We start from the raw sequence: 27,052 nt of genomic DNA on the forward strand, positions 1-27,052 counted from the left end.
TTAGTTTGAGGAAAACAGTAATTAAGAATCTGGTTTCTTTTTACTACAAACACTACATTTTCACATTGTTGAAAGTTAGTTATGTATGTTCATTGAGGTGAAAACAGAATACAGAACATTTGAATAACAATGTTATTCAAGAAATGTCTTCTTATTGTTACTTTATTGAAGAAAATGTCCTTTAATGCTAAGTAAAACCAGAATTGAATAAAAGAAAAATGTGTAAGCAAAATAATAGAAAAAAATGGGAGATGATTAAAATTGATTATTACTGCAAAACACTTGTCGTTTAGGGAATTTTAAAAAGGAGAAGTCATAGATGTGTAAAACAGGTATATTGAGTCTTTTAAAAGGCAAATTTAGAGTGTTGCTAGTTTCTGACCAGATATGAGGACAAGAGGTGACAGAGAGACCCCCATTAAAATGCTTGGTGAGCACTCCAGAGGCCGCCTTTGAGTTAATCGGTAATTTTTCACAGACGACATCTAATCTATGAGTATAAATTACTTTGCACTCTTATTATTCCTTAATTGAAGTGCACCAATGTGAAATTGCCATAGATGTTGCAGGAATGATTCTCGCCTCAATTAACTTGGGTGGAATTGAAGCCCTTTTTTTCCCTGAACTGGGACTATTGTCTGACATCTTGTATTTATTTAAATTGTTGCTGGAAAATTAGAGGGAGACTGTGTGTGACTAGGTGTTTTATAAGGATGTGCTGGAGCCAAAAGAGCATCTATACAATCTATTTCTATTTTAATCTCTACCCTCTGATGCAGCTGTTTTGTGTAACAGATGTGCAGCCAGCAGTAGCTTAATCTCCCCAGATTCCATTTGGGAAGTGTAGATTAATAGCACTCATTTTTTTTTCAAAGTGGCATTTAGAGTCTGTGATTTTTAATTCAAAAGGCAACTACCTCTGTTATTTTTTAAATGAATTCTCCTACATAGCTGCTGTTGTTTAATATAAAAACATGTTAAGCTTTCTGTCTGGTTTGTGGGGAAGGGCAACACAAGTGAACTCAATACTAAGCATTCCACTCTACCAATTCTAAAAACAGCCGGAAGAACATATCACGAATAGCTGCTGAATATTAATAGGTAACTGATTTAAAACTATGGTCTTCTGTTTTATCATAACCAGTATCATTTGGAAAAATATTCTTGGTTTATTAGTTTTTACCTGGAATTAAAAACCATGAAGACAGGGGCGCCTGGGTGGCTAGGTCGGTTAAGCGTCCGACTTAGGCTCAGGTCATGATCTCACTGTCCGTGAGTTCGAGCCCCGTGTTGGGCTCTGTGCTGACAGCTCAGAGCCTGGAGCCTGTTTCAGATTCTGTGTCTCCCTCTCTGTGACCCTCCCCTGTTCATGCTCTGTCTCTCTCTGTCTCAAAAATAAATAAACGTTAAAAAAAAATTAAAAAAAAAACCATGAAGACAATACACCTGGCCTCTAAACACAACAGTAATTGAACAGATATAGATACAATTAACTGTACAAAACTATAAAGTTTTGATGAAATTGCTTCCCAGTTTTCCTCTTTACTAGTAAATACTATTTATATCAAGGATAATACCTCTAGGTGTTTTCCAAATTGTAAATTCTCTATAAGAACAAATTGATCAGTTTATGTTTTGATTAAAATATCCTGCCCAATTACTTTTCACATTCTTAAACCTATAGCCAGCTCTGAACGTTGTCTCCAAGAGCCTCCAATTACATGAAAATATTACGCAATATGGTAACCTAATATGGTATCTGATATGGAGCCGAACTGGCATTACTTGGAGACTAACATCAAACATGGTTTTCTAGCCTTGACAAAGTTGTGCCTATCATCAATTCAATGCAATGTACATTTATTGGGTGCACATTATTTGGCAAGCCCTTACATACTTAAAGTCATTCATCAGATTATTTACCTAGTCCCAGAACAAATATTTTAAGACGAATGGTAATGCTGGCCCTGGATAGCACTGGGTACCTGTAGAGGATAGAAGAAAGCAGAATGATCTAAAAGAAATGCAGCAATGTCAAGATTCCCACCACACTCTTGTTTATCTATTTTGCCTAAGTCATGTTTAATGAAAATGAAGTCATTGTTCTTTCAGTGTATTTTTTTTTTTATGAAATTTATTGACAAATTGGTTTCCATACAACACCCAGTGCTCATCCCAAAAGGTGCCCTCCTCAATACCCATCACCCCCCCCCCCCCCCTCCCACCCCCCATCAACCCTCAGTTTGTTCTCAGTTTTTAACAGTCTCTTATGCTTTGGCTCTCTCCCACTCTAACCTCTTTTTTTTTTTTTTCCCTTCCCCTCCCCCATGGAAATACAAATCAAAACCACACTCAGGTATCTTTCAGTGTATTGATTGCTCTATATGTGATCTCCAAATCCATCTGGTTATCAGTGTAAAACCAGCTCTACAAGCAGACAAAATTTTGTGGGAAAAACGGGCAGGGGTATGCTTTAGAAAAAACTCACTGGGATGACCCTAGTTTCATTTTTAACAAGACCCTTTTCTGGATCCTAGAGGAAACACACTCAAGAATGGATGGGTGGTTAAGTTCCTCGCAGTGGTGAAAAATGGCTCTTGATAATCAGCAGATGTTCACACTGATGGACGTGATCAGTAAGAACTAAAGGGAGCACAGTTAGTATACTGTAAGAAAGTGACTAGTAAATTGAGTTCATCCAACTCAAATGCCCATTGATTCTTAACCTAGTTATGTTATGGGTCAGATAGGTATATAGAAAATAATTCTTAAGAATCAATACCACAAAAGCCTATTCAATTGGAATGTTTCCAATTCTGAAGACTGGAACATATTAAGCATTCTCTAAATTATTGTGAATCATACAGTAGAAAAGATTGCATATGTCTCTTTCTAATGCCAATAAAATGTATGGGTTGTCGTTTTTTTGGCATTAGAGATCAACATCGAAGGTGATGCTCTAGTCTTGACAGTACTGTGACCATTTTAGTTCAAGTCTGTGTACAGGTATTAGGAGCCTATTCTGTGGTTAGCCCTAGGGACACATCACTTGAAAACTGTAAAAATAATCCTTGACCTCAACAGGCTCACCACTCAGTGAATGTCTTCTTAACATGAGTTCTCCATCCTTATCTGGCAGAAGGTATATTCAATGTCTGAGAGAAAAACCCAACCTTTATTTCTCTGTTAAGGGTCTGTCTCTCAAAACCTTTACAGGGCCTTGTGACAGGTCTTTCTTGTCCTGGTTATCTCAGGACTCCACCTCTTACTCAGACTTCTCATCTAAATGATTTTATCAGTGCAGCTGAGAAGTCTCCCATCTTTTAACTGTACTTACAGTTATCTATAGCCCCTCAGCAGTAGACAGCTGTCAGCTAGACCAGCTTGCATTCATCATTCACCAATCAAGCAGCCCAGGTCGAGAAGAGATAGAGAGCCTAAGCCAACAGTCCATTACCGCTATCTCAGGAAGTCACTAACAGCCATCCCAGCTGGAAACCTCCCTGGCTGTGAAAGACTAGCCTGTTCAGGTTTCATAGTGATGGCTACTGCTCTGCTTTGCTCCAATATCTAACCTCATCTGAATAAGGGCTGAGAGTGTCTGTAAAGCTGCCTGAAAATTTGCAGATGTGTGTAAATTATAGATTCTTGAAAAAAATAATAATCCACATGACATGCTTTTAGCTTGTGTCTGTACACAAGAAATAAGCAGACCAGGCATGACTGATTCATTCATATTGGCTGTGTTAGCGAGTGATGTGGATCACTGCACAATCAGTTCAGCTTCCAAACTGGTAGGTGCCAGACTTCCAGCTCCACCTTCAGATTCGCAAGTGGAGCTCAGCTAGATCATTAACAAGCAAGGGGTTGGCAGAGCCAAGACCCCATTTGGGGTTAGAAGAAAAGATACCCAAATTCAATTACACATTTTGCCATTCTAAAATATGACCTACTGTGTGCCAGAGTCTGGGAGGGGATACAAAGATGAATTCTCTTTCTCTTCCCTCAATCTCCTTCAAATGTTTTTAGTCTAAAATGGAAAAAAGTCATGCACATAATTATTTATAAAGATTATCCACAATTGGGGTGCCTGGGTGGCTCAGTTGGATAAACATCTGACTCTTGATTTTGGCTCAGGTCATGGTTTCATGGTACCTGAGTTGGAGCCCCACATCCGGCTCTGTGCTGACAACAAGGAGCCTGCTTGGGATTCTCTCTCTCTCTCCCTCTCTGCCCCCTCCACCCCGTCAAAATAAATTTAAAAAAAAACTTTAAAAAAGGGATTATCCACAATAAATATGTATAGTCACCAATGCAGCAAGCATTAATTATTTATTATTATTAGAAAGTATACTAGGAGCACTTACTGCATTATACATAAAGAATTCTAATATAAAGATTGTATCTCACAGATAATAGTTTGGGAGGTTAGAAACAAAAGTAGGCTCTATAATCCAATATACAATTTACAGTATACAATACATACAATGTACAATATAGAGTATTTTATACTACTTCTACACTGTCATTTTCCCCACCCTTGCTTCTCTGCCCCCTTAATTCCGTGTCCAGGAGATTTGTAATGGTACTATATACAATTGAAAGTTTCAGATGAGAGTTGTAAGGAACCCTAAAGGAGATATAACAATTATGTTAGTGCCCATATCTTTGTCTCTTCATGTTATGGCCTTAGACTCTGAATAAAATAATGCACACCCAAAGTCTTATTTTCTACATGTTTTCCTTTAAAAGAATTGCATTTTATTGAAATTTGGTTATTTATTTTTGAGGAGAGAGAGACAGCACATAAGTGAGGGAGGAGAGAGAGAAGGAGACAGAGAATTCAAAGCAGCTCCAGGCTCTGGCTCTGAGCTCGAACCCATGAACCATGGGATCATGACCTGAGCTGAAGTTGGACGCTTAATCAACTGAGCCACCCAGATGCCCCGTGTTTTCTACATGTTAAAAACGTACCTATTGTAATACTGCCCTCCCCCCACATCCCATCTTTCATATTATGGCACTGCTCCATTTTGGAGAGCAATAAGTAAGAAATGCATTTCTTCCTTCACTGTCGTTAAAATGAAATTGTTCTATGCCTCTCCAAATTCAGTGCCTAGTGGTGTGCATGTCACATGTTCCAATAAATCTTCCATTGAACTAAACTATACATTCTGAATATAATTAGGACACTCTTTCCCCCACCCTACCCCCCTTAGAACCACATGGTCAGAAGTTATGAAAAATGGAGCACTTAGGGCAAAGATCCAATGCCCATTTCTTTAAGTTGCATGACCAGGGAACATGGCCCTTTCTGGAAAGAAGACTAGACAGTTCTGTCCCCAGGAACTCTGACAACCTGCTTTCTTGAGATGAGTGCTCATATCAAGTGGAGCTAATTCACATTCCCTTTAAAATTAATGTAGAATTGAATGAGTACTTTATCCACTTACCTACTTTATGAAAAGTGAGTCCTATTCTACTTAAATGAGGACTAAAGAAACCACAAGTCATTAGCCTGGAAATACTTTTGATGAAAGACAAATTTTCTATTGAGTTATGTTTAAAATCAGAGTAGTTTTTCTCTCACTTTCCTTTTTTTTGCCTCGCTATTTTTCTCTTCTCTGATTGTGCCTTTGTATTATAAGAAGGAGGCTGCTGTGTTTCATTGTCACAAATGGATCATGCATTTGTTCCAGTGTGTGACCTATGGAAAGGAGAAGATTATATTATCAAGGAATAGAAGGAGGTTATGTAGGCTGGATGATTTGTTAAGGGGGGAAAAATGTTAAGTGTTCAGAATAGAGACGCTTAGAAGCCCAGGAAAAGTTTGTCTTTTATGTTGCTACAGCAGATGAATATTTTGCTTAAAAAAAGATCATACAGTAAAGACACACTTCATTATCAAAATATTAAGTGTATGCCATTCTTCAGAGCAAATCCTTAAGTCTTACTCTGTCATTAACTCACTAGATGACCTCAAACTCTTATCTACTATTCAGAGTTATTATATAGGTTAAATGAAATGTGGCATGCAAAGTACTTAACTAAGTGCCTAGAGTGATGTGAGGTTCTCAGTAATTTGTAGTCATATTACATAGGACTAATCACCATTTTTAATTATTATAGTAATAGAATAGGAATTATTAAAATCACACAATTAGTCCATATTCTGGAAGGATTTTACATATATATACATATATATATACACAAGATTTTATATTTTTTAATTTAAATTTTATTTTATTTGGCTTGGAATAAGGGGTTTATTTGTATTCAGGAAAAAGACGGTAAAAAAAAAATGATCACTTGAGGAGTGAGAATCTGATGCAGAGAAACTTTAAAACGGCAAAGGAGAGACAAGTTGAAGGACACTGGCATAACTGAAAGCCTGGAGGAAGACTCTGGAAAAGAAAGGAATAAAAGTATGCCTGGCTGAATCAAAGAGGCTGAAAGAAAGAGAGGGAGAAGGAGGTCATATCAGTGGAGCAGACTTGGTGGTAGGCCTCCAAGCTGAGTTTGAGAAGTTAACATTCCTTACTTCTGATCGTAAATAATTTAAGAACTATGGCCCAGCTCAGGAGAGAAGCAGCTGTGACCTAGGATGTATAGATAATCAAATATTGATCACCCCTTCTACCCTCAGAGCCTTACTTGTTCCTGTGAGCAAAGTTTCTCTGGGCAGAATCTGACATGCTGTTTTAATAAGGAAAGGGCTTTTCTGTTTTTTCCACTGAGTACAGTGTGATTATACTAGCCCATCTTAGTAGGAAATCAAGCTTTGCTCCATTGCCAAACTTAGAGTCAGCCTACCAAGTGTGCTTTTGTGGAATTTTTCATCTTAGATGCTAGCAAAATCCTCTAACTCCATTAAAAAAAAAAAAGGAAGCTATGTACAAAATAGAAAGCTGCTAATTGTAGAACTCTAAAATATTCACAGAAATGGCTACTAAAAAATGAAAACTTTTCGAATGATGTTCACTTAATGTTGGACCAATTTGCAGTGTACAACATATTATTCTTATTTTTTCTTTGTGAGAATGGTAGAATGCCTTCTCTCTATGTCTAGGAAAAGAGTCTAAACCTGTACAAATACAATGCTGAACAACTGGCGGAAGCTTGTGGTGGACCTCAGGCCAGGTGCCACTAACTCACAAGGCACCTTTGTGTAAATTAGATAAAAAGGTGCCCCTTGCAGCCTTGTGCCGTGATGATTTCCTCACCATGAAGTTGCTTACAGGCACCCCTACGACACCTGGTAAAGGCTGGTCAAATGCAGGCTACCAGCCAGCCTTTCCTCTTAGATAAGCTCAAAAAAAAAAAAAAAAATCCTTAACATGCTGCATAATGATATTTCTTTTGGCATGGCTAACAGATGAAAAACCTAAAGAGCAAATTATTTCCTGTAGAATTTATTAACATTGCTTTTGTTATAATTAACTTTATTCAAAGAAATGGCAAATTAAACTACTATAAGTTGGCTCTGATCAACAAATATCCATCTCCATTATGCAATTTATCCATTTATGTAAGAGTTGGAGAGGAGTTCCACGCAATGTAGACAAAAAGGAATTGGATTATTTTGCCTGAAGAGTAAAGATTTTCCTTGGATATCCTGCCAAAAGAACCTGCCAGATGTTTTCCATCTTCTCTGAGCACAGAACAAAAGGAAACTGGCTTAAGCTACATAGATATTTCGACTCTGAAAAGAATTTCCTAGCAAAGAGAATAATAAAATTAGTTTAGAAGAGAACTTTTTTTCCCCAAGGTAGATAGAAGCTTAAAAGTAAGATTAAAGATTTTATTGCCTCACTTTTATTTTTCTATTTTTATTTAATTTTTTAATGTTTATTTACTTTTGAGAGAGAGAGAGAAAGAGAGAGTGAGTGGGGGAAGGGCAGAGAGAGAGGAAGACACAAAATCCGAAGCAGGCTCCAGGCCCTAAGCTCTCAGCACAGAGCCCAACACGGGGCTCAAACCCACAAACCCTGAGACCATGACCTGAGCCAAAGTCAGAATCTTAACCAACTGAGCCACTCAGGCACCCCTATTGCCTCACACTTTAAAATCCAGTTTTTACTTTACTTTGGAAATAAAAGGATAACTTGTAAATAAAAATTAGCATTTTTAACTGCAAGAAAAAGTAATAAAGGTATGTAGAATAGGAGGGCCTCACATAATCATTTTTTGTTGCAGGAGATCTAATTTTTGCATGGGACAATACCCTTGCTTGTCTAGAAGTTAAGGGTGGATGAAGGGTAGTCTGTAGAAAAGGTCAGGAGAGTAGAGAGCTTCATATACCAAACTTTTGTCATCATAGTTGATGGAAATAACTGGTTACTAAATAAAAAACAAGAGGGGAACATATACAATGCAATGCATTGTTTGAGTTAAGAAATCCAAAACAATGTCCTTACTTTGCAAACACTGGTCTTAGAAGACAGGAAAACTGGGGTCCTAACCAGCTGTGTGACACCAGATAATTTATTCACTCTCCAACCCTCAGTGTTCTCATCTGTAACATATGTGGTTGCACTACTAAAGTTCCTTCCAGCCCTAATATTTTTGGTCAGGATTCCCTACATTCTTTACCTTTAAGACATCAGAGTTCTCAAATTTTAGTATGCTTCAAACTCACCTTGGAACTTGCTCAAAGTGCATATTCCACCCCCAGATTTTGGGCCCTTCTCTCAGACATTCTGGTTAAACAGGTAGAGTCCACAGAATCTTTTTCACACACTCTCTCTATGGTGAGATTGCAGGAAAACCAAGGAATACATTCAAGAAACATTCAAACGAAAACTAACTTTCTGAAGGACAGAGGACATGATGTATATTGGGTAAACTAGCAGAATGCCTGGAAAAGAGTAGGTCCCACCGAATGTGGATTTAATCAGCTGTTTTCATTAAAAGATTCATATTTGTGATATTAATTGATCTCCATGATTATCAAATTCTCTAAGAGAAAGAAGGGGTATTTCTAACAGAGGGAAAATTGTTTATATAAAGGTTCCTCGGTAGCCACAAAGTGATGTAGAAGTGCTTTGTAGGTCAGCAAATTAAAAAAAGAAAAATCATAGCTTCTCTTCAATATAGCACTTCTCCCGTCCTCAATGTAAAGGAAAAAATTGAATTCTGCACTTGTATGCATTTTACTAAGTGCCATAATGACAGGATGCTTTTTATTCTGAAAAAGGAGAAACTCTTTCCATTAAAGTGCTAGAGAATCAAGCTGTCACTTCAACCCACAGCAGCTGTCTCTTGCACCACCTCTGCCACATGTCACCCTTCCTCTGTGGGGTTTGATTCTGCTACTGGATCCGGGGGAGTATGCCTCACTGCACAGCTTGTAACATCAGTCTCCGTGCCTTCGAGTCTCCGATTCTTTCTCATTTCCCCTCATGTATATTAATACAGAGATTAGTTTCACTTTTTCTTGAATAGCTAATCACTTGGCAGCCAACATCCTACTCTGGCATTGCAGGCCAAATCAGCTGAAAAGGACAGTGACTTCAAGCTGGAAAATATAATGCTTAGTGAAAACTGTACCCAGGACAGGACCTCAGACTTGTCACCCAGACATGAAAGATTATTTTCAATTACAAATCCAAGCTTAATGTGAGGGCACCCTGGGGGAGATTCAGATCACTGCTTCTTCTAAATTGACCTTCTACTTGTTTCAATATTTCCTTCACTATTGAACAGCATTCCATGACCCTCTGAGCTGAAGATCCATATTAGCTACTGTAGGAATTGCTGGTCTAGGAAGACTTTTGAAAAATTCCTCCAACTGAAGGCCAAGTTACATGAGTAATTTTCTCCTTGGTGAGCTTTCACAGATTAACACAGCAATAGATTTGGGGCTTCAGACCATACTTCCGATGGATTGCAGGGGCTAATAGCCCTGTGTTACTTATGCTCAAGTACAAACCCAAAAGTTATTCCAATTTTCAAGATTAGGTGGATTTATTGTTAACATCTAAGTAACACCTATCATATATCCCTTTGGCGTTAGTAAATGAGATTACACAAGGCTAGCTGCTGGTGCTGCTACATTGGTCCCTGGAATTGGTTAGCCTCAGGATATTTTGGGTCCCTTCTGGTGCCTTTATGTACATTCAGCAGCTGCTCTCAAAGGCATACCATATGGTCCTAATCTAGGGTTCACAAACTTGCCTTTTAAGAATCACTAATTGAAACTTCTTAGGAAAAGTTAGTTAAAAAAATAAATAAATAAATAACTTTGTAATTTAAAATTTGGGAGAGTGAGAAATTTGGATTATTATTCAAGTTTTATCAGAGATCTGACTATTGGGAGGTAGTTGAGTGTAATCTTCATATTGTAGCTTTCACTACTTATATTGTAGATTTTCACTCCAGGTAACCCATATTACTATGTTCTTTCCATAATCTGTATACTTTGAGGCATTAAAATATTTTTAGCTAGGCTGAGTCATAGATTTGTTACTGCCATTGTTTTTGTTTGGTATGTAGTTGTGTGTTTGTGTGTGTGTGTGGTGGTATGTTAGTATTTATATGTGGTGTTGGTGAAATTATTTAGTGTTGTTCCAACACTAGTTGGTAGTGGTTTCAACCTCGTTGTATGACACTTTTTCACAAATGAGATACCTTATACTCCAAAATTCAAGAATAAGCTTCAGTTTCTGCTTTTTGTATTACTAAATATTTTTGTTATTTTTGCAAATGATTTTCATAATCTTAATTTACCTTTACTAAATTACTTTGGAAATTTAATTAATTTTGCAATTACTAAAAAAAATGTAATTGCTTTATATATGAAAAGAGTATTCAGAAATTTTAACCAAAGGGAAGTCCAACACCCCAAGAGTAGTTAGAGGTTTTCTTGCAAAAATACTATTTTTATTGTTTCAAGGAGAAGTAACCATGTGCTCGAAGATGATAAGGACATGTCAAAATGACATAGGGGCCAGCTTGGAGGGAATCCTACTGGCCAAATAAGGAACAATTTAAGTATAAAAATAAATGATAAAAGATTCAACCTCTAGAATAAAATAAAAACCCCATGAGTCCATTACAATACAATAAATGAATGAAACAAAGTACAGAGAAGGGAAGGCCTTTTTCTTGCTGCCAATTCCAACTAACAATAAATAAATATGAAATTAATATTTGTTTCAGATAAGAATCATAAACAGATGCCAGTTAGTGGATGACAGTGTGATGAGAAGCAGGATATTACATAGTATCAATATAATCTACGTACCTTATATTTATTAACTGTGAAGGGAAAAAATGTAACTTAATAGTTGAAAAAACATGGAAAATTACCACCTTAACCAATGGTCATGAGACAATCAACATGTGTGCCTGTTGTTTTGATGAACTGAGATAAACACACTGTTACTCCATGGTCCTTCTCCTCAAAAATTGATAACCTGAGGAATATAATCAGGAAGAAACATCAGATAAATCTTAATTGAAGAACATTCTACATAATAACTGATCTGATCTGTATTCTTTAAAAATTTCAAGGTTTAAGAAAAACAAAGACCAATAAATTGTTCAAATTAAGGAGATTAAGTAGAAAACTAAATTCACCATGTAATTCTAGATTTGATGGTGTGAGGGGGAGTGAGACTAGTGGTAGGAAGAAAGGAAGGAAGGAAGGAAGGAAGGAAGGAAGGAAGGAAGGAAAGAAGATGTTAATATGGGGGAAATCTGGGTGATGAATACATGGTAAATTTTTGTACTATTTTTTGAAATGTTTGGTAATATTGAAAGTTTTCAAAAATAAAAAAAATAAATTGGTAAATCAGGGTAGCTTTTAGTAGAGAAGAATACAATGGAAGCAGCATTAAGATTATCAAATTTTATTAGTCATACCTTAGGACAATATTATCTTCTCAAAACTCCTACTATAGTAGAAACAAAATATATAAAAACAATCTGGTTTGGTTAACATCATATGAAATTAGTTTAAATTGTCTTAAGTTAGTTTAAGTTATTCATTACCAGACATTTATTCATTACCCAGACCTTATCTCCTACCTTTCTTTCTTTTTTTTTTTTTTTTTTAATTAATTGTATCTTTCTCAGAGGTCAGCTAGTGTGGGATTGAAGAACACAGCATCCCTCCGTCTCTCTCAGGTCTCAGCTATGTGCAGTTGAATACTGTTGCCTGTTTTATCATAGTCAAAATTACTAAAAAAATCACTTATCTTTTTTTTCTGCTATTTTTCTTCTACATAAAAAATGTACTACTAATATGTTTCAGCAATTTGCTGACTATTCTAAAATAATGAGTGATCAGAAAATCAAGATGCCACCTGTTCTATTTAGTCATCATCACAGTATTTTGGCTTATGAAACTGTTCTCATTACAATTCAACCCAATTATATGTTTGAGTTGAATTCGAAGGATGTATCTACAATACATACAAACATGCTTTCTATGCTTAATAGGATTCCCTAAATGTGTTTATGTCACAACAAATATCCTTACGACCTGACTAGAATTTAGAGGGCAACATATGTATTGTCAGTTGTCTTGCCAACCACAGCCCGTAGAACAATTTTGAAACTCTGTGACAGAAAACAGACTGGTGGTTGTCAGAGGGAAGTGGGGTTGGGAGTTGGGCAAAATGGGTGAAGGGGATCAAAATAAATAAGTAAATATAGTTATAAAATATAAATAGGTCATATTGGGATATAATGTACAGCACAGGGAATATAGAAAATAATACTGTATTAGCTTTGTATAGTGGTGAGTGATAACTAGATTTACTGAACTGATTATTTTGTAATGTATACAGAGGTTGAATCACTATGTTGTAATCCTGAAACTAATATAATATTGTATGGCAATTATACTTCAATAAAATAAAAATAAAATAAAATAAAAACTTCTGGTAAATTTAACCTTATTGTCTATATACATACACTTAACTTTTTGTAATTGAAATTTGTTTTTATTTTTTTAATTTTTTTGAATGTTTTTTATTTATTTTGAGAGGAGAGAGAGATCTCAAACAGGGCAGGGGAAGAGAGGGAGAGGGAGAGAGAGAGAATCCCAAGCAGGCTCCGTGCTGTCAGCGCAGAGCCCAACACAGGGATCAATCCCACAAACCATGAGATCACACTCTGAGCCAAAATCCAAGAATCTGACGCACAACTGTCTCAGCTACCCAGGCACCCCAAATTTTTTTTCTTTTAATCCTTTTGAAGTTCATATTTTTTCAATCAAAATGGAAAAAAATTTAATTAAACAGGTGAAGATGAGGAAAATGTCAAATTAGTTGATTAAAACCAAAACAGTTTTAACTAACATATATTAAGCCCTCCTGTGTGTCAAGACATTATCTTTTAATAATGATAACTCTGTAGGGTAGGTACTACTATTAATATTATCTGTTAGGAAACTGAGGCACAGAGGGGCTAACTAACTTACCCAGCAACTTGCTTGCACATCAAAGTTGTCCTATTAAAGCCTTGTGCTTTTTTCACAACACTAACTATTGAGAGAATCTCAAACGCCTTTCTAACTTATGTCCTTGGGACGGTAATCTGAGTCAATATCGGGGCCAGTTTGCTGGTTGGCATGTCCTCTTCTTCCATCAGGAGGTCTCTACCCAGTATGGCTCTACTTTTCCCCCTTTAATGTTGCTACCGTCCACTCTATATTTAAGAACGATTTCCAAACAGATTGGCTGCTGAGAGGTTCCTAACTTCTCACTTCATTGCTGCCATCAAAGAAAGATACATAGACCTCTTCTGTTTGGAAAGAATTTAATTGCTGGTCTCCATATTATAACAGAATTATAACGTGTTAATTCCTGCCTTCATTCAGAAAACATGTACAGAATGGCCATTTGGGGGCAGGTACAGTGGAGCATCCAGTTCAGAGGAAATAAAAAAGATGAACACATTGTAAATACAAATGATAAATTACAAAATACACACACACACATTATAACAAGACCAAAATATGCATTAGACAGATAGTTGGAATATTCTTATAGTCTTTACTGTTCCTGAAGCTATATAGTTCTGAACTATATATATAGGTGCTGAAGATTTTTCTTATATGGCAGCCATTGTGTCTCCTTGAATGTCCTGCTTTGAAGTAAATTATGCTTTTAAGTCATTAGACACATTCCTGCATAATCAGAACAGTAGAAATTAACGATGTGATTTCTTTCCTCTAAATAGCTTTTTAGAAGGGAGAGTGCTTTTTTCACTTCTTTGTGAGAACAGTTACTCAGAAAGGATGGGAATTTTATCAGTTTTGTTACTAGGTCTGTTGTCCAGATTCAAATAGCCAGAAAGTACACAAAGCCTAACTCAAGGAATGTTGCATAAGCATTTCTTGACATGGAGACCAAGAACTGTGAACATTAACAGCCTCAGGTTGGGGTGAAGAATAGAGGTGATGGCATGGGATCAGGAACTGAGTGTTACCTTTTCCCTAGTATCTTGGGCTATCCTTGAAATGGGAATAGTGTACACAATTCAGAGCCAAGCAAACCAGAACCTTTGTTTCTTCATTACTATCTATGGGGGAAAGAGTCACAAATGTTACCATGACTGTAATATAGACAGACCCAAACTCACCTGGTTACCTTGGAGATGGCAAACATATGGGAAATTTGAAGATTGAAAATAGACATCTACAGGTGTCTTATTTCCAGACATCTGCTGGCAGTCACCTTCACCTTTTCCATGTCAGCTGTCAGCAATCAAGAGATGTGGCCAGTAATTCAGTTTTACTTTTCCCAAACATGAGCCATTAAAAAGCAAATTACCTCACAATAAAAAAAAAAAAATAGGTCGATCATAGATGATGATGATTAGATAGATAGATAGATAGATAGTAAATGTACCAAGATATAAAGTTTGGAAATACCACCAATTTATTTGATATTAAGATATCACCCATTTCAGAGCAAGTTTTTTCTGGAGGATACATACAAAAAGGGAATTATTTTGACTTTGTCTTTTATTGCTTTCTAAGAAAAATTTAGATGATAGCTCTCAAAAGAACACATTAGCAGGGAAGTTAAGCTAGAGGTGATGAGTAATTAATAATATTATGTGTATTCTTTTTCCCTACACAGACCCCAAATTGCCCAATTTGGGGAATTTTAAACCATCATATTTTAAACAATCCTGACTCAAAGAGAAATTGAGGAGGAACTGTCCATATGTGTTAACATAAGGGTTTTATTTGATATAACAATGTCCACCATTAGAACAGAATATTTTTCAAAAGTGAGTCTGGTGACAGAATGGAAGGTGGACTTGTTTGCTGAAAGTTTGGAGGTTGAATGACTAGCTCGAAGAATTTCATGAGTCTAAGAAAGAAAGAGGAGGAACTAGAGTAAGTCAGGAACAAGAGTGAAAAGCAAGAAATAGAGACAGAGTACAGAGGAAGAACAGACGGACTTGGTAGCTAAGAAGACAGGGAAAGTTAGTACATGGGCTTTTCAGTCGGATTTTAGTTGGGAGGTTTTGAGATATTAATCCTACTGTTTTAAATCCTTTTATGTTTAAGATGCAAAATCCTTAATGAGTTATTTTCTGATCTATATTCCCAAGTCCCTAGAAGGATGCCTCACTATCATTCAAAGTCTCATGTCTTGAAGGCAGGCTCTTTAATGCTCAGTATGGCCTCTATTTTGAAGTTCTTATCAATTTGACTCAAAGACCAACCACAACCGTCTGTATCCAGGCAACAGCAATGATAAACAGACAAGATTTCTTTCTTACTTTTTTATAGCACAAACATATACTGAGGACTCATATATATATATATATATATATATATATATTTAACACTGTCAGATATCAAACACTATAAGCATAGGCATTCAGATCTGCCCTTCTCCCCTTAAAAAGAAAGCATAACTACAACATAGAATCACTAACATCTTATTTTTTTTAAGTTTATTTATTTATACAAATTTTTAAACAGAAAAAGAGAACACAAGCAGGGGCGAGGGGGGGGTGGTGGGCAGGAGAGAAAGAGAGGCACAGAGTCTGAAGCAGGCTCCAGGCTCTCATCTGTCAGCACAGAGCCTGACCCAGGGCTCTAACCCCCAAACTGTGAATCATGACCTGATCCAAAGTCGGATGCTTAACCAACTAAGCCACCTAGGCGCCCCTAGAATCACTGACATCTTAATTTCTGAAAATCTAAATGTCATCTCAGATGTAAACAGTCTGCATTTTTGCTACTCTCAGTGTCCTCCTTGAATATGTTTAGATCTTTTTACTGAGAAGCACCCTGCTTTCCTTTTGTTTTACATTCGAAATATGTCGTCTATACAGTTATACTGTAAGCGACCTGAATACAGATCGGGTCAACCAAGAAGCTGCAGGGCTGCCGCCAGACAGCTTAACTCAGCTTCTCTCCTACTCTCTCAGGTCTGTCTGAATTTGGTGGGCGTCAGTAGCCCAAACCAACAGCTGGTTACAGCCATTATCTGTTTTTATTTATTTCTCCCTTGCCAATTTATTTTATGCCTGATCTGATTTTTCCATTCCAAGAGCCTGTGGACCCATGTCCAGTTTGCTTGGTTTCTAACACCTGAAAGTAATCCTAGTTGCCAGATCAGGTAAACATCAAACCCTGCTCAGTAAATTTAATCAGATCAGTAAAACTAGTAGTCCAGGTAGTAAAAACAATGATTGGAGAAGTTTTTTTGTTTTTTGTTTTTTGGTTTTTTTTAGTAGGACTAATTTTTAGGTGGGGAAAAAAAGGCATTAAATAAATTCTATTTGAACACATAGTTGGTGAGAATTATAGTGTGTACATGAGCCACTGAAACAATTCTTGGCATACTTGTAATTATGAATTTGGAAAGTTTACCTTAAGTTTAAATGTAATAATGTTTTCAGGTTTTATACCCATGAGTCAAGTAAATTAAATAGGTAAATATTGTTTTCTTGAGAATTCTGTTGCTATCTCCCCCAAAAAGAAGAAGAACTTGTAATCATTATTGTTCTATATTACAAAATAATGTGTAATTGTGTTAGGACAATAATTAGTCATACATTCTAGGAGCTTACATTGAAAGCCAGGAAAGGCCTGATAAATTAAATGACTATAAAGAATGACTTAAGTGACATTAAGGGAAAAAACCTCCTCGAAAGTAATCAGGAAGGTAAGGAACACTGGGATCTTTGCAAAATTGAGTTCTGCCATGGCTGGCCTGTAGTTGAGAAGTCCAATGTAAAATTCCAAGTAGAGTGATCTGAAATGATTCTGCTGTTAAGGACACAGCAGCTAAGTCAATTTTAAAAAGAACTTTATTTTTTTTTTTTTTTAATTTTTTTTTTTCCACGTTTATTTATTTTTGGGACAGAGAGAGACAGAGCATGAACGGGGGAAGGCAGAGAGAGAGGGAGACACAGAATCGGAAACAGGCTCCAGGCTCTGAGCCATCAGCCCAGAGCCCGACGCGGGGCTCGAACTCACAGACCGCGAGATCGTGACCTGGCTGAAGTCGGACGCTTAACCGACTGCGCCACCCAGGCGCCCCTTAAAAAGAACTTTAAATGACACTTCACTGGATAGCAAAGTATAAAGAATACTGCCAATGCAAATCACTTGGGTAATTAGCGAACTGTGTCTCTTTTGAGGCAGCAATTCACTTAACTTTCCTCATTATTGCCCTTGGCTGAGCCACAAACTCTTGTTTGAATATAGCATCAGAAATCCAAAGAATTCATACAAGCATGTAGTACTACTTTATCAGGTCTAAGAGATATGATTTGATTGGCTGGCTGACCTTAATAAAGGACAGTAGGTATTATTTTTTTCCTAATTCATGCTAATGATCAGTGCTTTTAGTTAGGGATGATAGATGATTGATAGATAGATAGATAGATAGAGAGAGAGAGAGATAGACAGATGATAGATAGATATAGATAAACTACAGCATACACATGAACTAAAAATAATAGTGAAGGAAATTCTGTAATGAAAGGTAAAAATGAAGTTTGACAGAGTAGCTTGGACATTCCAAGCCTAGGACCACAATCTTTTATCTGATGATTACTCCATTTTCCATGCTATGACTTAACAGTGCAACTTTGGAATTGAATTGACTTCATTTTATTTTTTCTTGATGATGCTATAAGATTTCACTAAATCATATATAAATTAGAACTTGTTTTTTGGCCAATTGACATGCTTTTACAAGTATTATGATATAACACAAAATTGACCAACTTACCAGAGTCCTTAAAATGATGCTACTAAAACTGGAATTATAGAGACCCTATATTTAAGTTAGAGATAATAATATTATTACTATGGTTCTCTACATGCTACATATTGAGTTATGATTATTTATTAGGAAGTCAATTTTGTATGAATATAGAGATTATTTGAATATACTGGAATTATTCAATATTATTTCAAAGGAATTAAATACAAATCCTGGGTTTATGCTGAGTGGCATAAGCTATATTCAGAAATCTAATTTCTATCTGGATATAAAATTATAGATAATAAACTACCTAGAGTGTACTCCCATTCTCTCATTCATTTATTCTCTCTCTCTCTCTCTTTCCCACCACACACAACACACACACACACACACACTTATTATATCCTTCAAGAGTCACTTTATCCTTCAAGAGTCACTTGTACCTAGTGCATAGTAATCCTTTCATAAGGTTTGTTCAGAGTTCATGCTATCAGTCCATGTTTATAGAAAAAAAAGGTGTAACAGACCCCTTCAGGAACTTAAACTAATGGTTCTATCTTATACCACAAATTTACTTAATAGCAAATAAGTTAAAAGAGCTGTTTTGCAGTTTTTTGTTTGTATTTTAATATGCTCTCATTTATATGACCTTTGAATATTGAAAGTGCTTTTATGTTAAGAAGATACCATGAAGATTTCCTTAAATTGTTATGTATATTTAATAAAAAGTAATGAGTAGTCCAGAAGATATATTTATTGAATCCTATTTTTAAAAGTTAACCTCTGTATCAATGGTGATTGGTTTGCGGTTACACAAACACGCACACACATAACACACACAACATGTGCCACACGTGAACACATATGCTCGCATAATGGACTAGAGATTGTGTTTTTGTTTCTTAAATTTTTTGGTCTTATAGAAAAAGAATGACTAATCAACATTACCTCATATTTTTTTCCCAAAACTATTCAAAAAGATTTGTCTTCATCTATTGCTTCCTACAGTGATCCTAAGAATTTCCTGTCCTTTTATTCATTTTGGGTATGGATTGATTCACTTAACTGATAGGTACTGTTATCACAGCTGGTTTTTCACAAGTATCACTGACTTCCTGACTTATAATAAAATTCAGGTATAAATGTCAGTTATAAAATAAAGGTATATTTCACATTGAACAAAGTAATTTTTACTTTTTTTTATGTTGAGTTCCTCTAACGGGTCTGCAATAAAGGAATATATCTAATTAAAAAGATGAGTTCTATACACTTGGTGAGATTGGAAATTAAATCCCTAAATATAATCAATTTATGTGTATATATCTCTAAATATTTCCTACACAATATGTGAATAATCTATAAATGGAATCTTTTATGAATTACTTTATACTTTTTCATTTATAGCAAATGTGGAAATATATTAGAGAGTAGATATTTGTTTTACAAGTTGTAATAAACATAATATAAAGCTATTAAGTGGTGAAATGAGTGAATATGTTTTTAAAGTATTATTAAAGTACTATCTTTGACTCCTCTCTAAACCTTTCATATATAAGAAAGTTACTCAGCCAGCTGTTACAGCCACAATATTTTTTCTATCCCCTTTTTCAACTGCCTTTGCCAATCTGTCAGTTCAGATCCCATAAACTTTCTTCTACCTCCTTTCTTTGTATTATGCAATATATATTCCTCTTTATTATCAGATTTACTGTTAAGCAGAGTTTTAACATTTAGATATATGAGTCTGAACTTTTTAAAAACCTCCAATTATTCTCGGGGCGCCTGGGTGGCGCAGTCGGTTAAGCGTCCGACTTCAGCCAGGTCACGATCTCGTGGGTCCGTGAGTTCGAGCGCCGCGTCGGGCTCTGGGCTGATGGCTCGGAGCCTGGAGCGTGTTTCCGATTCTGTGTCTCCCTCTCTCTCTGCCCCTCCCCCGTTCATGCTCTGTCTCTCTCTGTCCCAAAAATAAATAAACGTTGAAAAAATTTAAAAAAAAAAAAAACAAAAAAAAAACCTCCAATTATTCTATGTTGTTTTCTAATTGAGCAAATATGTTCGGTTTAGCATTTAAGGTATTCCAAATGTGTTCTCAAATTATCTCTAACACTGATTCATTCTTTTCCTTTAAAGATTATATTTTATTTTATTTGAGAGGAGAGAGAGAGTGAGTGCGAGTAGGGGAGGGGCAGAAAGAGACAGAAAGAGAGAATATTAAGTAGACTCTATGTTCAACATAGAGCCCAGCATGGGGCTCAATCTCAGGACACTGAGATCATGACTGGAGTCAAAATCAAGAGTCGGACACTTAACTGACTGAGCTACCCAGGCGCCCCAACACAGTGATTATTTCTTAAACATGGACCATCATTGATAAAAATGTGCATATATATCTACATGCAAAGAGTTGCATATAATTTTATGCACAAGTCTTAGAAAAATACCCGTGCTCATCACCCTCACATCCTGCCCCTGTGCTACACATTCCTTAAATTCCAACCATGTTAGATCATGAGCAACTTGAGGACTGACACAGTGTTTTATGCAAAAGCACATTCTCATATTCCCCATGATACTATCTCAAATATCTCCACCAAGTAACTTGGCCTATAGAATGTCTCCCTTGAGGTTTTTCAGAATGTTTTCATTCTCTTTATCTGCCCCTTGTTACCTATTACCTGGGTAACTTGGGGAGGATAAATGTCACTTTTCAGATTTCAGTGTCTACTATTCTTCCTCAAGTATATTCTTCTATTCTGGTGGGAAATAATTTTTTACTAAAGAATTTGTACTGTACTCACCTCGATGAATACAAGCTTTAATTGTATTTTTAATGTTTATTTATTATTAAAAAATAGAGAGAGTCAGAATGCAAGCAGAGGAGGGGTAGAGGGAGAAGGAGACACAGAATCTGAAGCAGGCTCCAGGCTCTGAGCTGTCAGCACAGACCCCGACGTGGGGCTCGAACTCACAAACCACGAGATCATGACCTGAGCTGAAGTCGGACGCTTAACCAACCAAGCCACCCAGGCGCCCCAAGCTTTAATTGTATTTTAATTGAATGTCTGTTTGATTCATGTCAACTCAAAAAGGTGATCTAAGGTATTCTTTTATTTCAATCTTCCAGGTTTCTTAAGCACAGGGGATCAGGCTGCAAAAGGAAACTATGGACTCCTTGACCTCATACAGGCTTTAAGATGGACTAGTGAGAACATTGGATTCTTTGGTGGTGACCCCTTAAGAATCACTGTTTTTGGATCTGGCGCTGGGGGTTCATGTGTCAATCTGCTGACTTTATCCCATTATTCTGAAGGTAACCGTTGGAGCAATTCAACCAAAGGTATTATGCAGGTTGCAAATTTTGACAATTTTGGTGTCTGCATGCTACCACCATCAGTAGTATGTGATGCTCTGTACATATTTCTCTGTTGAAACTGAGTGTTAGGTTGAGCTCAATAACTGTTTAAATTTTTGTTTCTTCAGCTTTCTATGCATGTTTAAATTTTTGTCAAACTCTTTTCTTTGTCTCCTGTGGAGCTTGGTAAGGATGCCCTTTCAAGCACACTTCAGAATAGTTAGCATACAGTTACTTTTCTTTCCTCTAAAAAGTGATTTTGGGGAAAATCAAAGATGTTCACAGTTCTGTCATCTCTGTTTATTCAGTAATCAAAAGTCAAACACAGGTGTTTGTTTTTTTTTAAATGCAAGGATTGTGTATTATCTATTTTCAAGACAATAGGCATTTAAAACCCTTCACCAGTAGGAAGATAAGGAAGCAGTCACAAGCTGGTTTGTCTGGAAACAAGGTTTCACTTGTTGTCTGAATAGAGAATGGATGTTTGATTATTTTGCATGCATGATCCAAAATTGTCAAAGCATCAAGGTCACTAGTAGAGCTTTTCATTAAAAGGAATATTAGGTTTGAATTTGTGCTTTTTCTATTTTCAACCTCCAAAGTGTTTATTTTTTTTCCCTGTAAAGCTTGGCAAAGCAGCTTGGAGCACTGAGGCTGCTTAAACCCATGAAGCATTTTTCTTGTCTCCATTTTCATGCCTTGACACCCTTTTTTCCAAAGTGCCTGCCCAAGGCTCATCATGTTGTTTTTTTTATGAATTTCCATTTTACCATGAGTTTAATTCACTCATTCTAATTGCATTATTAACTTGAAATATCCGCAAGAACAGAAGTGTTTTGTTGGAAAAGACTGCAAAAGCAAATACTTTTCTCCATTATACATAACAGAGAGGAAGACAGAGCAAGGCACATCAACACAGACCATTTGTGTTTTCTGCTTTTTTATTGTCATTTTATATATATTAAACAAGTATATACTGTCAAGTGTAATTCATGAAGCATCTTGATCTGTAAGACTGAGTTTTATGATATGGAGCATCAGACATAGAATATATGTTTTCAGTATCAAAGATATATTGATGTAGAATTTCAAAAGAACAGCCTATCACTAAATGAGTGTATAATTTGGAGAATCATATATTTTCATAGACTTAATTTATAGATATAGTTTATGTGACATCTTCTTTATGTCATAGAATTAATAAAGTTCTGATTTGAGATGACAAAATGACACATATGAGAACATTTCCAAGTGTATAGGGATTTTGGTCTATAATGAAGTGACTTATTTTGAAATAAACTTTGTTGCTATTGTTTTTTCATTGAAGAGATTAGATTGTTCTAGCTGAGGACTATATGAATGCCAATATTTATGTAGGTTAACATTAGACAATCTGTTCAGACTTCTTAGGGTCGTTTGATCTCAAATATTATTTCTTCCTATTTATTCTAAAAGTTTTTCTAAATGTAGAGCAAAAATGGGCACCAAAGCTAATCACCTAGTATAAAACTAACATTTGATAAAGAGATGAACCAATTAGTAAGTTGGCCAGCATTGCTATTCATCAATTGATGATTTAATGAACAGTGGCCAATGTCTATGCCAATAGTTGAAAATATAATATTCCATCACACTCTTCAAGGAAGACTGTCCATGGCAGGGCCAGAGAAATGGACTTATATTTGATTTAGTCCCTAAGCCTATCTCTACAAAAAGGCTGCATGATTTTTAGCAGGAGATGCCCAGGAGATACCTTAAAATCATCAAGCTAATTCTATCTCCAGTGCAGACATTGACTTAAAGTCTGTAAACTCCCCAAGGTTACAGCAATGCTCAGACTTGTATCTACCAGGAGTCAACCACAACTTATATATACATAATAAGCATTTTCATTAATGATAAGTATTGGTTTTTCTAATACTATCTAGATGGCATATTTCAGACTATAATGTAATATGTATTTTTCCCAAATCTTCTTTGGTATATTTAGTTAATCTCAATGAGCCCCTGAAATGGGAAATAATCACCAAGTTTATTTCAGTTGTAAAGTTTTTAATTAGTAAAATATTTTTTCTGAACAAATGTTCACAAACACATAGCCTATGTAATTTTTAAAAAATATCTGTATTTATATCATTTGCTCTGGCATACTTTGCTCTGATAAACTAAAAATATGTTCATAAAGAAGTCAGAAACCAAAACAAATTTAAATTGGTACTGTTTGATTTTTGAATATTTTTAGAATTATCTAAGAACACATTATAGACACTTTGAATACATGTATATGTTTGGAGAAAAATCTGGAACTTTGCTTCTAATTCAGACACTGCTTTAACACCTTTTGAAAAGAATAATTCTTATCTCATTAACACATATGAATAATTGAGCATGTGTTTAAATAACAACTATGAAGGTATTTTGGAAATTGATAATAAATGTAATTTTTAAAGAAAATAGATAATGTTTTAAAAACAAGAATTTTATTTGAAAATATCTTAATGAGTAGATAAAGTGCATTTGTAAATTTGAATGGGATGCAGCCCTTATCAAACTGCATTTGGGACCATGATTTATAATTCTTAAACGCAATTAAGTAAAAGCAGTGGACCATGACTTTTTCATCTTTTATGATAAAATATAGCAGTGAGTATTCAACAGTGTAAAAAGTAAATCACCCCCCCACACACGCACAAACACACACTGAATCCTTCTGCTGATGGTTTTTTCTTTAACCTAGTGAAAACACTTCAAATGTTATATCTTCTTCTGAAAGATGAATATTCAGCACACTATGTCTGACATGAAGAGTTGGAAAGAGTATGTCTAAAGTGATATTCTGTTCTGTGTGCCTTCTGGGCCATCCCCAGGGTATTAGCAAATTCCCCAGCCCCAGTAGTTGTGTGAGCTCCCAGCAATTCTTTTTTTTAATAAATCTGATTAAAACAAGCATACAGACCCATTTTGAAAGAAGATACATGCAGCCAAATTGGAAGAAATATTCTCAAAAAAAAAAAAAAAAAAACAATACAAATTCTAATGAAGAGTTAAGGGGGAGAAAGCCCACCTGGCTGGCTTTCATAATAACATGGGTGTTTACATGTTGGGTGAAAAAATACTCGGGACTTTTTACCACTAATATTTACATGTTCTCCATCTCTCCTTGCTTATTGCCTCTTTGAGACACTAAGCAATTTAGACCTCTTGATCCTTAAAGCAGATGCCACTCAAAGCATAAGACTTTACCTCTTTGACTCCTTATACCTTGGGGATGTCTTTATGTACCTTCTCTTAAGCAAAAATGTCTCTATCTTCCTGTTTCTTGAGTTGTATATGGGTTGTTATTTACACAGCTAAAATATCAGATGTTATTGTTTTACCACAACATTATTCAAAAGTCATCTCAAACTCTGTGTTTTTCCTATAGGACTTTTTCAACGAGCATAGCTCAAAGTGGAACAGCCCTTTCCAGCTGGGCTGTTAGTTTCCAACCTGCAAAATATGCTAGAATGTTGGCCACAAAAGTTGGTTGCAATGTTTCAGATACAGTAGAGTTAGTGGAATGCCTACAGAAGAAGCCTTACAAAGAAACTTGTTGACCAAGATATTCAACCAGCACGATACCACATAGCCTTTGGACCTGTGATTGATGGTGATGTAATACCAGATGACCCTCAGATATTGATGGAGCAAGGAGAGTTTCTCAACTATGATATAATGTTAGGAGTTAACCAAGGGGAAGGGTTAAAATTTGTTGAAATATAGTAGATAGTGATGATGGTATATCAGCTAGTGATTTGACTTTGCTGTTTCCAATTTTGTTGATAATTTATATGGATATCCTGAAGGCAAAGATGTTTTGAGAGAAACCATTAAATTCATGTATACTGACTGGGCTGACCGTCATAACCCTGAAACCAGAAGGAAGACATTATTGGCTTGTTTACAGACCATCAGTGGGTGGCACCAGCTGTAGCTACAGCAGATCTTCACTCAAACTTTGGTTCACCTACATATTTCTATGCCTTTTACCATCATTGCCAAACAGATCAGGTTCCAGCTTGGCTGATGCAGCTCATGGGGATGAAGTCCCTACGTACTAGGAATCCCCATGATGGACCTACAGAGTTATTTCCTTGCAATTTCTCCAAAAATGATGTGATGCTGAGTGCAGTTGTAATGACATACTGGACAAATTTTTGCCTAAAACTGGGTATGTACCTAAGTAATAAAGTACCTATAATTGAATAAAAGTATCCTTGTAAGCATTTAAAAATAATACATACTTTGTGTCCAAATGATTTACTTAATGGATTAATACCAATAATACATTAAGTCTCTATTCAAACTTGTATATTGTGCTGTTCAGAATCATTGCTTATAGTTCTTACTTCTTAGAAGTTTATTAAGAAAGACATACCTCTGGGAAAAAAGAAAGAAAGAAAGACATATTTCTGTTGTATTACTCAATAAATAAATTATTTTATTTTTTAATACACGGGACTTATTTCTTGTTGTTTAGTAGTGACAAATATTATTTTATAGTGCTTTCTAATTTAGACTATGTTTGTCCTTTGATCCTTCCAACCTTATTTTTTAGGTGGGGCAGGTCAGGTATCATTAATCCATTTTGTAAATAAGGGACTGAGGTGATGAGAGCCTAGCCTCATATAGATATTCATAGCTCTATGATATACATAGCAGTACTAGGACTTACAGCTTCATCTGCCAATTCCAAAACTCAGGTTTTTTCCACTATTCCATGCTGTCCTTGCTAGTTTGCCTATGAGACAATGTGTATGTGTGTGAATTAAAAACCTTTGGTAGATAGTAACCCATCTCTAAATGGCCAGAGAGAGCAAGATCGTGAGGCTTACTCGCATCACATCATCATCCATTTAACCTGCCTATGATAGGATCTATATTTCTAAGTTGACCCAAATTGTTATTAAAACACAATCTAAGGCCTTGCTAACTTGCCAAGTTACCTCTTCAATTAGATGTTAAAGTAGTACTATTTTGAATAAGAAAAAAACAAAACAAAACAACTTTGTCCTCATGAGCGCTTTTGTTCTTCCCTAGTGACCCAAATCAACCAGTCCCTCAAGACACAAATTCATCCATACCAAACCCAACCGCTTTGAAGAAGTAGCATGGACCAGATATCCCAGAAAGATCAACTTTATCTCCATATTGGATTAAAACCAAGAGTTAAAGAACATTATAGAGCCAATAAGGTGAACCTCTGGTTGGAGCTGGTACCTCATCTGCATAATCTCAATGACATTTCTCAGTATACCTCGACAACAACTAAAGTGCCATCAACTGACATCACTTTCAGACCTACGAGAAAGAATTCTGTACCTGTCACATCAGCATTTCCCACTGCCAAGCAGGATGATCCCAAACACAACCGAGTCCATTTTCAGTCGATCAAAGGGACTACTCCACAGAGCTGAGCGTCACTATTGCAGTTGGAGCATCACTGCTGTTTCTGAACATCCTTGCC

The 27,052-nt window shown here is 36.0% G+C and overlaps 1 protein-coding gene across 1 annotated transcript in view; it reads left to right on the forward strand.

Annotated features, from left to right (window-relative positions):
- NLGN1 (neuroligin 1) overlaps nt 1-27,052 on the forward strand; it is a 462,429-nt gene that overhangs the window by 432,021 nt on the left and 3,356 nt on the right. Inside the window, 14 exon segments of the mRNA XM_032594706.1 lie at nt 21,319-21,504; nt 24,971-24,982; nt 24,985-25,133; nt 25,135-25,297; nt 25,300-25,335; nt 25,338-25,478; nt 25,481-25,606; nt 25,609-25,629; nt 25,632-25,655; nt 25,658-25,760; nt 26,626-26,651; nt 26,654-26,707; nt 26,710-26,949; nt 26,952-27,050. Coding sequence (XP_032450597.1) covers nt 21,319-21,504; nt 24,971-24,982; nt 24,985-25,133; nt 25,135-25,297; nt 25,300-25,335; nt 25,338-25,478; nt 25,481-25,606; nt 25,609-25,629; nt 25,632-25,655; nt 25,658-25,760; nt 26,626-26,651; nt 26,654-26,707; nt 26,710-26,949; nt 26,952-27,050 — 1,380 coding nt within the window.

The sequence above is a fragment of the Lynx canadensis genome, chromosome C2 (assembly GCF_007474595.2).
Source record: "Lynx canadensis isolate LIC74 chromosome C2, mLynCan4.pri.v2, whole genome shotgun sequence".
NCBI lineage: Eukaryota > Metazoa > Chordata > Mammalia > Carnivora > Felidae > Lynx > Lynx canadensis.